This window comes from Camellia sinensis, chromosome 10 (genome assembly GCF_055761805.1).
Source record: "Camellia sinensis isolate YWXY chromosome 10, ASM5576180v1, whole genome shotgun sequence".
NCBI classification, from domain to species: domain Eukaryota; kingdom Viridiplantae; phylum Streptophyta; class Magnoliopsida; order Ericales; family Theaceae; genus Camellia; species Camellia sinensis.
In genome coordinates this window covers 13,886,962-13,900,249 of record NC_138970.1, presented here as the reverse complement: position 1 = coordinate 13,900,249, position 13,288 = coordinate 13,886,962, and the positions used below count along the sequence as shown (strand labels likewise).

Sequence of the window (13,288 nt, the reverse complement as noted above, 5' to 3'; positions counted from 1 at the left end):
AGCAAGCAAATTAAGAGGCACACAAACCTCACAACATCTTCTCTATCTTCCTTCTTGTTGTTTCTCAAAAGTTTGGTTATCAACTTTTGGATTGAAGCACTTGTCATTCTACTCTCTCTTATTTTCCTTCTTTTTATCAAATCTATGTCATATTTTCTTCCATATACAAGATTCATCTTCTTTTGTCCACATGCAATCCCAAAAATTAACTTAAAGTCATTCTTTTCAACTTCAGTTTCTTCCCTCCAATTTCAAATGTGGTTCCATCCATTTGGTATGTTTACAAAAATTTTACAACGACATCATCATATTTCGTTGAATCTGCTTTTTGCACCTTCTTCTTTGACAAAATGTCAACTAGAAGGAAGAAGGGAGTCTTTTTCAATATTTGGAAATGCTCCTTTTCAAGTTTCGTGGCATTGAAGAATCTGATGAGGGATAGCATGTTTGAGCGATACACATACTTTGCTCCATGGTCATGAATTTGATCATTTCTTGTTTTTCTTCCATATATTTTCTTCTTGCCTTTTGGTTTGTGCTGCTTTGGTTCTTGTTTGTTTTGTTGGGGCTTGGTTCTTGTTTCTGCTTATTTATGTTGTTGGTGTTTGGTTATTCTTTCTTTTTGTTCTCCTTGTTTTTGAGCTTTATTTGTAGGTTCATCCTTCTGCTGTCTCTGTCTTTTCTTCCTTTGTTGCTGTTTGTTTGTTGTTTCTATTGTTGTTGTTTCCTTTTTGTTATCTTGTTACTTTTTTATCTCTTTGTTGTCTTTCTCTTCTTGCTTTTATGTTTTTGCAGTTAAAGATCTTCTTTCTGGCATAGATAATCTCATAAGAGAGCTCACAACATCTATATGAAAGAAGGATATCAATTAAGTAGGCAAACCATGCAAAATTTATGGATATACAACAAAATTTATCATTTAATTAAGCAAAGAAAGGTTATACACTTATAAAACTTGAATATATTCATAATTCCTCTGTATTCATTTTGTTAGCTAGCAAACAAAATAATTCAAACAATCAAAGAAGAATAAGAAGAATTATGACAAAATTTATTATGCAATTATGCAAACAAAGCTTGTACAGTGAAGAGTTTTAATAATGACTAGCAAAATAGACCACTCAATTGGGTTGGGTCAGATGTATGTGGCAACAGTTGTGAAGGAATTCATTGCACCATTTCACGTGTGACATCTATATAAGTCACTATTGTGTTTTACCTTTAATGTATTGTTGCTGTTTCCTTATTCTTTCTTTTGCTTCTGCTTATTTTTCAGCTTCATTTGCAGGTTCATGCTTCTGTTGTCTTTGTCTTTTGTTCATTTCTTGCTGTTTGCTTGTTGTTTCTGTTCTTGTGGTTTCTTTTTTGTTATCTTGTTACTTTTTTGTTTCATTGTTGTCTTTCTTTTCTCGCTTTTGTCTTTTTGCAGTAAAAGATCTTGTTCCTGGCCTAGATAATCTCTTACAAGAACTTGCAACATCTATATGAAAGAGGTGTATCAATGAATTAGGCAAACCATGCAAAATTTATGGATATACGACAAAATTTATCATTTTATTAAGCAAAGAAACACTGATAAAACTTGAATATATTGATAATTCCTCTGGATTCATTTTGTTAGCTAGCAAACAAAATAATTCAAACAATCAAATAAGAATAAGAAGAATTATGCAAATTAAGCAAATTTATCACTGAGGCAAATTCGGCGATAAAAAAGAAAAAGAAGAAAAATAGAGTGAGGCAAATTCTTCCCTATAAAGAGATCAAATTTGTTTAAGTTGGTGAGTCTATTGACTATTGTGTCAATCATCTTCTGCCTACATCAAATTTTTGCAAATGTATCCGTACATAGAAATGGAGATAAATGTGTAAGTGATAAACTTATCAGTTGGTTTGGTATGTGAACCAAACTTATTAGTCGGTTTGATAAACTTATTAGTTGTATATTTATTTATGTATGTATTGTTACTATTATCTATATTGTCTATACTATTATATTATGTGAGCCCCTATATTGGTTTGTTGAAGCTTTTGCCATGTGGCATTTACATAATTTTTTTAAAAAAACTACTCAAATTTTACTTGATGTCAGTTACTCTCTTATGGGAACAAATAGTTACAGAACCACACCCTATAGTATGGTTTAATTATCAAATCTATAAATTGGTTTGAGTTCTACAACAAAAAAAAGGTTTATCAGGCGAGATGCCTTGATTTGATACGCTTCTACTATAAGGTAAAAGTATTGCAAGGCTTCTATTTGTAGGCTACATCAACAGCATGATTTGTATATTTAAGTTTGATAAAGATCATTGAGTTATTTTTTTCTATTTACAATTGGTATTTCAATTGTTAGTACATCCGCATAGAGTTTAAGCTATTTCTTTTAGTGAAATTTTAGTATGAAAATTTGCTTAAACAACCATTATCCAATAAAAAAAAATATCAATTATAAAAATGTTACCAAAAGAGGGGTATAGTTTATAATCGATCAAATATTAAACAAAAATCACACAAAAAATTAATCCATAAGGTGTAAAAAAATTATAATTTTTGAGAAATTGGACATAGTGAAATAACCAAATAAAAAATAAAATAAAATATATCTAAAGAAGGATGCAAATTATTATCAATCAAATATTAAACAAAAGTCACACAAAATTTAATCTATAAAAAATTATACACATGTAGTGTGTGCACCCTTCTAGTTACTATTATATATGTGAACAACTCACTTTAATTTCTTGAACCCAGTCCCCACTTTAATCTCTTGAACCGGCTCCCTTCTTTTTTGTTAACTGAATTTTTTTTATCAAAAATGAAAAAAATATATATATATTTTAAAATGAACCTAATTTTGAACTTGAAAACCAACACCCTTATCACTTGATCAACAAACATTTCACATATTCACAAGTTTTATTTTCTGAAAATGCCCTAATATTGTTGAAATTTGCAAGTTGTAATTGAACCATATCTAGGGTTTTTGAAAATGTGTTTGATTGGGGTGAGAAGTAAGGGTTTCAGTTGCTTACGTTTTACAGGCATGTTTTGTCGGAATTTTTATTCGAATCGGCTAATTTGGTATTCGAATCGACTGAGTTGTGTTCGTTGTTTCGCTTGAGAATGGAAGGGTTTCACAGACAGTGGAGAATGAGAAAGGCAGGGCTTGAATCGCGTGACTCACGCTTTTGTCTCCCGTGTCTGGCAAATATATTGTGCTACAATATTACTTTTTTTTAAAAAAAAAAATTATCGGTGATAATTTTATTAATGGCAAATAGCTTGGTACAATAACAAGATATTTCGAGTTTTGCAATTCATTTTCAATTTAAATTGTTCAACATTTCAGTTTAGAAAATGCTTCAGCATTCTTATATTCATATTCAAATGAAATATAAACATATTATATTTGGTTTTGAAATGAAATATTTGTAAAACTTATTAAAAAAAAATTTAAAAAAATTAAATTGGCTATCAACTTAAAATTAATAATACTTGATTCTTAAATATTAGTATTTTGCATTATAAAATTATAGTATGATCTTTCAACATTCTTGAGCTCATGTGTAACTGTAGACGTCCCCGAACGCCCCGGGAGGGTTAAGTCCCGTTCTGTTCATTTGGGGTCACTACAGCTCGGACTCTTAAATGTCACGGTTCCTAATCTGAACCAAAGAGTCCAAATCTGGCAAATCGTTTTGAGAAACTGATTTTTTGAAAAAGTAGTGCCAAATATGGATTGCTTTGCCAGATACAGAGTCGCCACCTAAATATTTTATTTTGGGAAATTTAGGAAACCCTGACTCGGTGCCAAGAGGCCACGTGTCCGTCATCACCAAAGTTGCCTCGGCTCGGGAACTTGGGTACTATTGGGGAAGGTCACTTCGTGAGCACCCCCGCTCGCCCGATCAAAGATCGGCCTCTACTAACCATGATATCTGGTTTTGAAAACATTGTGAGTTCTTATTCCGGTTTATTAGCCTAGGTTACTATGTGATGCACACAGCATACAAATATAGACCGAGTCGCCTGAATTGGAATGAAACATTTCATGCTTGTTTTTTTTTTAAAGTGGTTTGCTACCCGCAGGTAGGCTTTAAAACATTTGATGATTTATTCCAATTTAAGTAACCCAACCTTCACCCACAGGCATTTAGGCAGTTATATCAGATAAGCATATAGCCTCATGGTAAGCATGCTATTCATGGCAGTCACTCACACGCATGCAAGGATGCTAAAGCATAAAGCTTACCGAGTACTCCAAGCCAAAATAAGAATTCATTAGAAATCATGCATGATCCTAACTATACAGAAATGCCTAATGCAACACATGCAAAATGCAATTATAGCAGGCTCGGCTATTCTAAGATGGCATATGAAATGTTACAACTATCATGTATTCAACTTTGAAATTGAAAGTACAATGCAATTAGTATGATGCGCTGAGCCCGGTGCATGCAATACAGATGAATGAATGCAAACATGCTGTCATACTGTATGCTAATTTAAATATGCCCTAATCTAACCATCATAAGCGGATAAATAAAAGGGAGAAAGACGTGGGGTTGGAAGACATACATCACACACACGCACACTTATTACAGTTGTGCCCTCGCGCAGAGGATCTGAATAAATAATACAGTCCCGAATAAAAGAATAGTACAGTCCAAATATTACAGTCCAAATAATGTACAAATTCCTAATTAATTTACAAATTAACTAAGAAAACAAGTAAAACTGGCGTGCAAGCCAGGGACTGCCTCGCTTCTGATGGATGATGCATGTCCGGATTGTCTTGCGCGGAAATCCACCGGAATGCCCCAATTAGCCTCTGTTTACACCTGTTCTTGAAATGCGTGCCAAGCCCCGAAAAGTTGCTGATTCTTTGTTTTGCTGCAACAGAGAGCAGGAAAGGGGCATAGCAATGTATTTGCACAGATATATGCATGTCTCGATCCTCGTGCCACCAATCACGCATACCGAGGCATGATGGCCGAGGAGTCGAAATGCACAATTCAATATAGGATGAATGCACATGAAACTACAGCTAAAACCTAACTCCATCATGGATAATCCGGAGTGTCGGTGACTGGGGAATTGAGACACATTCCGTCACTCGGAGTACGAAATGTACCTCGTTTCCCGTGCCCGGGCTAACTCTTATTCCGGACATGACGCAATATGCATGATATGCATGAAATGCAACTAAGATACAATTCTAACATATACAATGATATGGAAATGAAATGCCTTGAAATGCGTGCATACGGGCACGCAAACCGAGAAAATGACAGAATGCAATCTAAGATACAACCTAGTATGCACAATGCTCTGAAAATGAGATGCCTCGAAATGCGTATGCACGGGCACGCAAACCGAGAAAATGCAAGAATGCAATGAAGATGAGATGCCTTGAAATACGTGCACACGGGCACGCAAACCGAGGCGATGGCATACGCAATGCAATGACAATGAGATGCCTCGAAATGCGTGCACACGGGCACGCAAACCGAGGTGATGATAAAATGCTATGAAAATGAGGCGCCTCGAAATGCGTGCACACGGGCACGCAAACCGAGGCAATGGTAAAATGCTATGAAAATGAGGCGCCTAGAAATGCGTGCACACGGGCACGCAAACCGAGGCGATGATAAAATGTGATGCAATGATATGGAAACATGATATGGGCTTATACCAACATGAGTGAGCCTCAGCCACACTCACATAGGATACCGGCGGATAAAAATGAGGTGCCTCGAAATGCGTGCACACGGGCACGCAAACCGAGGCAGTGGCAAAATGTGATGAAATGACATGAAAACGTGATATGGGCTTATACCAACATGAGTGAGCCTCAGCCACACTCACATAGGATGCCGGCGGATAAAAAAGGGGTGCCTCGAAATGCGTGCACACGGGCACGCAAACCGAGACAATGACAAAATGCGATGTAATGTCATGAAAACATGATATGGGCTTATACCAACATGAGTGAGCCTTAGCCACACTCACATAGGATGCCAGCGGATAAAAACGAGGTGCCTCGAAATGCGTGCACACGGGCACGCAAACCGAGGCAATGACAGAATGCTATGAAATATGGTAAAAATGATATGCAAGCATGCTAATGGAATTTCAGCACTAAAATATGGGGGAAAACAGTCCCGAATTGAGGCGAAATGACATGAAATGCATGGAATTGTCCCGAAATGTGAATTTAGGCACCCGAAATGACCTATAGCTATGCCAAACATGCACAATATGGACATGTAATGCAAAGACAGAAGCTAGAAAGTCCCAAAAAATGCACTTTCACAGTTATAAACATGGCCAAACAGCAAGCATAGGTATGGTAAAAATGGCATGCAAGAATAGGGGCCAAAAGAGGGGTAATGAAGCAAGTGATACAAGCAAAACCAAAACTGAAAAATTTCATTCTACAACATTGAAGAGGGACCAAAAATATGAATATTTACAGTTTATGGAAGCCTCAAAATCAGTATACAAACATGCTAAAAATGTGATGCAAAATAAGGCTCAAAAGTGGCTATAACATGAGGTATGCAAAATAATCACCAAACAGCCAAAGGCCCTTAATAAAACATGTAGAATGGACCAAAATAAGCACTTTTACAGAACTGTAAAACGGCCAAAAACAAAAGCATGGTAGGCTAACTAAATATGCAAGAATGGGGAATAAAAGAGGGATATAACATGAAGTGACCTATGGAGGCCCCAAACCATGAAAGGACCTAAATGAAACATGAAGAATGGACCAAAATAAGCACCTTTTCAGAACTGTAAAACGGCCAAAAACAAAAGCATGGTAGGCTGCCATTGCATGCAAGAAAGGGGAAGAAAAGAGGAGTATAAAGGTAGGTATAACATGGAAGTCCCAAATGGTGTTGAGCCCTTCTTCAATGTTGAAGAGGGGCTCAAAATAAGCCTAATATCAGTTTACAACATGCTCGAAAAAAAATTGCTCATGGGCCAAAAATAGCATGCAAGATTGTTACATATAAGAGGATCAATGAAGCAAGTGTATCATGGAGGGCTCAAACAGGGTTGAGCCCTTAATGAAAGGTGAAAATGAGCTCAAAAGAGGGCCCTTTTCAGTTAGGGCCAGAGCTTTAAACAAAAAGCAAGTGAGGCTTACAAATGGATCAAGAAAAAGGGGTCAAAGAAGAGAAAGGCTACTCACCCTTGAAGACTAAGACTTTTGTTGCTTCTTGGATCAATTTGCAGCTTCTTTGGCCTTTCAGAAACCTTCCTTGTTGCTGGAAATGAGGTGGTGGTGGTAGAGCTTGGTGGTGTAGAAGAAATGATGGTTAGGGACTTAGGGTTTTTAAAGGAAATGAGAGGTATAGAAATGGAGTTGTATATGGAAGCTTGAAGATGAAGTTTTCTAACCCCAACAAAGGAGGCCACCAGCTGGTTATAAGGGTCAAAAAGGGGGTGTAAAGGTGGGGGAAAAGGAGAGTAACTTTCCCCCAAGAAATATCCCCCGGATAAAGATCTTTTCTGGGGGATAAAGCTCCACAGCTGTAAAGTGCACAGTGCAAGGAATACGGCCGGCCTGGTACTTTTGTTGCAGGTGGCCGGCCGGCCACACCCCCTAGGGGTCAAAAAGGTCAATCAGATTTTCTGGCCGGCCACCAACTGGTGGGGTCCTCCTATCTGTGTACAACACAACTCTGTGGTTAAAAGTCCAAGAAAGTGGGTCCAAGGGGTTCAACATTAGCCCAGAAGGAGGGGGTCAAAAGGGTCAAGTTGAATTAATGGCCGGTCATGAACTTTTAGGGTCCTCTCATGTGTGTACATCACAAATATGTGGTTCAAAGTTCGAGAAAAAGGGTCCAAGGGGTTCAACATTAGCCCGGAAGGAGGGGGTCAAAAGGGTCAAGTTGAATTAATGGCCGGCCATGAACTTTTAGGGTCCTCTCATGTGTGTACATCACAAATATGTGGTTCAAAGTTCGAGAAAAAGGGTCCAAGGGGTTCAACATTAGCAAGGAAGTGCGAAAAACGGGCGCCGGAGGGCGTCGGAGGATGTATAACTGGTTGCTGCAACAATTGCTGGCCTCCCACCCTTCAGTGACCTCCTCGGTGATAAAACAGAGGTACCTGCCAAAAATGAACAAAAACCGTTGCAAAACGAATGCTCGGGGACCAAAACGCGCAGTTTGGGGTCCCGAAAATGGGCTGCCAAGCACCGAAAGTGGCGTTTGGCCACGAAGTGGGTTTCTTAGACCCCAGTGTCCCTCAAAAGGGAGAAAATAAGATGTATGTCAAAAATCAGAGCAAACGGGGATGGTTAGGCGGTCCCGAACCGAGGCATACGGCCAACGGTCCCGAAAACCGGGAACCGGACTCCGAAATGGGCAAAATGGCCTACGGCCACAAAATGTAGCCTACGGCCACTGAGAGATGGTGTACGGGACCTCTCCCTCCCCTCAGGAAAAGAAACAGAGAAAACCGAGTCTGGTTCGCAAACCGAGACAAGGCATAGAAGAGGGTTCGGAAGTCCGGAGGCAGGGCTCACGGCCGTGACTCTGAAACTTCTGAACAAGCACATTATACAACATCACCAAGCGCTCAATCAGTGACGTCTGAGTCTTAAGGTCGGTCAAAAATGGGGTGTCTACAGTTGCCCCTCTTTGACAGAACTCGAAAGTCATAAGTGACGGGAGTGAATGTCAAAGCCCAGAGACGACCCATTTTTGACAAGGCCGAAGACTTAGACAAACGTACAAAGTAAACAGAGATGTGCCCGCAGGCATGCCCGCAGGCAGGGGGGGCAAAATGCAAAGCGACATGCAAGAAGCCAGAAGATTTTGAAGATTGGGCTTATACGCTACGCGAGGCCGGTTTTGAAAGTTGGACTTATACGCTACGCGAAGCCGGTTATCACTCATGATCATGCGAATGCAGCAAGCTGTAATGAAGCAAGTATTCGCAAATAGATGCAACAGTTTTACGCAAAAATGCAAAGCAACAACTACATTTCATGCAGTTAAGAATGCGGAGGATTATTCAATCCCCGCCACGTCTCACTCGGAGAAGATACGATACCTGCTCGATTCGTCTGGTCGCACCAGCCTCAATTGAACCGTACATACAATATCGTGCCTGTAAAAGAGAGAAATTGCAACAAGTGCAATATGCTAACAACATGTATTTAATGTGATTCCGAAAGTTTGACACACGCAGTGCCTGTGAGTGTATGCATCGCAATGCAAGAGTGGAACATGCGTGACAACGCATGCTCAAACATGGAGGTATGCCAATATCAAGAAATGTACGTGACAAGGCAAGTATGCTCATGAGAATGCAAGATAATGTGACACGAGCATGAATCAGGGTGTTCGTTTGTTATGAAACAACGAGTACGGAAACGCGTGTTTCGGCGAAGGCAACTCGATCGCGGCCTCCAACCCACTTCCCTGAAAGGTTACAACTCATTCAAAAAGGATACACTTTGATTTCGATGAGTGATGATGAGACACATGTCAGAACTTGAAGCCGAAGTTCTGGCAGAGCTATTTCACGACCGGAAGTGTACTTTTCTTGAACTTTTTCAGGTCCCGGGAACTCCGATCTTCCTCAAAATTTGCAGAGAGCTAGGTGGGCATGTGAGGAACATGGCCGGCCGTTTATCTTCCCAAGGGGAGGTGGCCAACCGGTTTCCCATAAAGCTAATGGCTGGCCGGCCAGTTATCCAAAAAGCAGATAGCTGGCCGGCTAGAAAAAGGGGCCGGCCGGCCATATGCCAGATCCGAGGGCATTTTGGTCTTTTTCACCCCCTTCCTTCATGCTTCTTCAACCAAGACTTGAGGTCTATAAAAGGCAGCCGAGGCCCCTTCCTTTCTTGCCTCCTATTCCACTTTCCTCTCCAGATCTGAGTTTTATGCGCGTTTTCTAACGCCCCGTGTAAATTGTTTTCGCAAAAACATTCAGTTTCAAGCACTTTGGAGCGATTAAATTCCGGCTTCGGAGCTTCTTTTTGCATTTTTGCCACTTGAGGTAAGTTTGCCTTAATATTTGGAAGATTTTCTCGGGAGTTGACTTTTGTTGACTTTTTTATTTCCCGAGAGTTGATTTTTGTTGACTTTTTCCAATTTTGGCTCATTTTGTTCGTTTTTGCTCCCTTTTGCAGATTCTTTGAAAATGGCGGGCAATTCTCCCCACGGCGGAGGTTTTCCAGGTGCCGGAGATGATTTCGATCCCATGACTCTACCCCCGAGGACCCGACCTTTTATTCCCGGGAGGTACCGTCCGCCAGCACATGTTCTCCCTCGTGCTGTCTTCCGTCACTTTACTAGCTTTGACGAGCGAGCACCCGTGGATCTGCTTCTCCGAGAGCCGGAGCATCACCTCTTTCATGAGGCCCGAGAGGTATTTACTTCATTTTCTGTATTTTTCCTAGATTTTGCACCTTTGTCATGCTTGAACACGCAGTTTAGCTTATGACATAGTACTTCGCTTGCATCCTGAACATGTAGTTCCAACATTTGAATTTCTGAACACTCGGCTCATTAATTAATTGCGAACGCACAGCCCACATTAGAACACACGGCTCAAACACTGATTTGTCGAACACACAGCCCGAATTCGAAAGTGAACACACAGCCCACACTTTAAATTTTCTGAACACGCAGCCCAGATAGATAGTGAACACGCAGCCTACACTAGTTGAAATTTGAACACGCAGTCCAAACTTTAAATTTTCTGAACACGCAGCCCAGATTAATAGTGAACACGCAGCCCACACTTCAACTGAAAGTTGAACACGCAGCCCAAACTTCAAATTTTCTGAACACGCAGCCCAGATAGATAGTGAACACGCAGCCCACAATTTAACTGAAAGTTGAACACGCAGCCCGAACTTCAAATTTTCTGAACACGCAGCCCAGATAGATAGTGAACACGCAGCCCACAATTTAACTAAAAGTTGAACACGCAGCCCGAACTTCAAATTTTCTGAACACGCAGCCCAGATAGATAGTGAACACGCAGCCCACAATTTAACTGAAAGTTGAACACGCAGCCCAAACTTCAAATTTTCTGAACACGCAGCCCAGATAGATAGTGAACACGCAGCCCACAATTTAACTGAAAGTTGAACACGCAGCCCAAACTTCAAATTTTCTGAACACGCAGCCCAGATAGATAGTGAACACGCAGCCCACAATTTAACTGAAAGTTGAACACGCAGCCCAAACTTCAAATTTTCTGAACACGCAGCCCAGATAGATAGTGAACACGTTGCCCACAATTTAACTGAAAGTTGAACACGCAGCCCAAACTTCAAATTTTCTGAACACGCAGCCCACAATTTAACTGAAAGTTGAACACGCAGCCCAAACTTCAAATTTTCTGAACACGCAGCCCAGATAGATAGTGAACACGCAGCCCAAACTTCAAATTTTCTGAACACGCAGCCCAGATAGATTTGCATGTAGCTTATTTCACTTTATCGGCATACAGCCCATTTCATCTCATTGACACACAGCCCACTTCATTTCATTGGCACACAGCCCACTTCATTTCATTGGCACACAGCCCATTCATTTCATTATTGACAAATGTATTCATTCTGAATGCAGGTTGGTTCCCGCAGTGTGCGGGGGTATGGTTCCACCATCGCACGGGACTGGTACGCCGAGCTCCCGGAGGCCGTCCGAGATTTGGTAGATTTGGCAGGATTCGGGCCTTTCTGCGTCGGGTTGTCACGTTGTCCTGCCAGGAGGACACTGATGGCAGCCTTGGTAAAGAGATGGTGGGACACCACCAACTCCTTTCATTTTTCTGCTACCGGGGACATGACCATGACCCCTTTTGACTTCGCTGTATTGACCGGCCTTGACGTTGGAGGTTGGTCCATCCCCTATGATGAGGATATGGGCGAGTGGGAGGCCGCCTGGATGTATTTATTGGGGGCTCGCCCACCTGTTGATAGGGTCTCTGGGAGAGTCTGATACACTTGGTTCTCCTCCCATTTTCGGCGGGCGGAGATGGTGCCTGAGACTCCCGAGGAGACAGAGCAGTATGCCCGTGGTTTCCTTATGTTCCTCTTCGGGACTACCCTGTTTGCCGACAGAGGGAACACAGTTGGGCTATACCTGCTGAGCGCTCTGGTTGACCTATCACAGGTCAGTAGATATGATTGGGGTGGCGCCGGCCTGGCTACCCTTTACTTTTATAAGAGCGCGACTTCCCGCGGGCGGGGCGATTTACTTGGCGGCTACTGGAGAGCCTGGGAGGTACTTTTCTGTCCACTTGATTTACATTTCTGCTCTTCATTACTTGTACATTGCACACACAGCGCACTTTTACAGTCTGTATTTTGCTCTCAACATTTCGTACTTACATTCTGCACTGCTTTTCTCAGCTATGGGTCTATGTATACTTCCCATCATTAGCCCCAGAGTTGGAGGTGGCGGGGATTCTCATGACCCCATATTCATTGGTGTTCGAGGGCCCGCACCGGCCGAGACCTCGAGAGACCCTCCTTAACCTGCGACAGTACTTCGACACTGTGCGACATTCAGAGGTACCTCAGAACTTTCAGTTCCTTTCATTTTCATCTTTGATTTGCTCTGTATATTCTCGATTTCTGATTGGTTTATGCATTTATCATCCGCAGATCACATGGCAGCCCTGGGTGTCCCTGGGTGATGGTCTCCGACTTCAGTATACCGGAGCGTCGGACATCTCCCAGTATAGGGTCCTGCTTGAAGGGCCGGTTGGCAGGGCATGGTTCCTGGGGGAACGCTTTCTGCGCCAGGTATGGGGGTATCTTTCTCAAGATCCTCCCGCAGTACCTCCAGCCAGTATGCGGACTGCTGACAGGCTCTCTTACTCGGAGGTAGTCGGCGCCATGCTGGCCAGTGATGCTTTACTATATGTTGAGGAGGGGGACTACGCCACTTACCGTCACATATACTTGATGCCTCCATTGACGGGAGCTCATATCCCGATGATGAGGCCTGCTGGTATGTCATCCTCGGACCAGGCTCGGGCTCGGGCTGCAGACGCCCCTTCTACCAGCAGGGCTGGTACATCTAGAGGTGGGAGTAGACCGGTTCCTCCGACTCCGTCGACTCATCCTCATCCCGGATGGCCAGATATGCCGACTGAGTTGATGGCGTGGCAGTATGGGGCTATCTCTCCGACTCCGATCCCGCTAGAGCCTCCGATGCCCAGTGATCGATACGCCATTGATCCGGACTCACCGCCGGTATGCTCCACTTTTTTCATTCATCATTCAGATGTTTAGACACTC

The 13,288-nt window shown here is 41.9% G+C and overlaps 1 protein-coding gene across 1 annotated transcript in view; it reads left to right on the top strand.

Annotated features, from left to right (window-relative positions):
* Positions 1-1,100: 1,100 nt before the first annotated feature.
* Positions 1,101-13,288, top strand: part of LOC145800163 (uncharacterized) — a 35,756-nt gene continuing 23,568 nt past the window's right edge. Inside the window, exons 1-5 of the mRNA XM_082889805.1 lie at positions 1,101-1,184; positions 1,277-1,330; positions 12,156-12,266; positions 12,395-12,556; positions 12,650-13,243. Coding sequence (XP_082745931.1) covers positions 1,101-1,184; positions 1,277-1,330; positions 12,156-12,266; positions 12,395-12,556; positions 12,650-13,243 — 1,005 coding nt within the window. The remainder of the gene's footprint in view (positions 1,185-1,276; positions 1,331-12,155; positions 12,267-12,394; positions 12,557-12,649; positions 13,244-13,288) is intronic.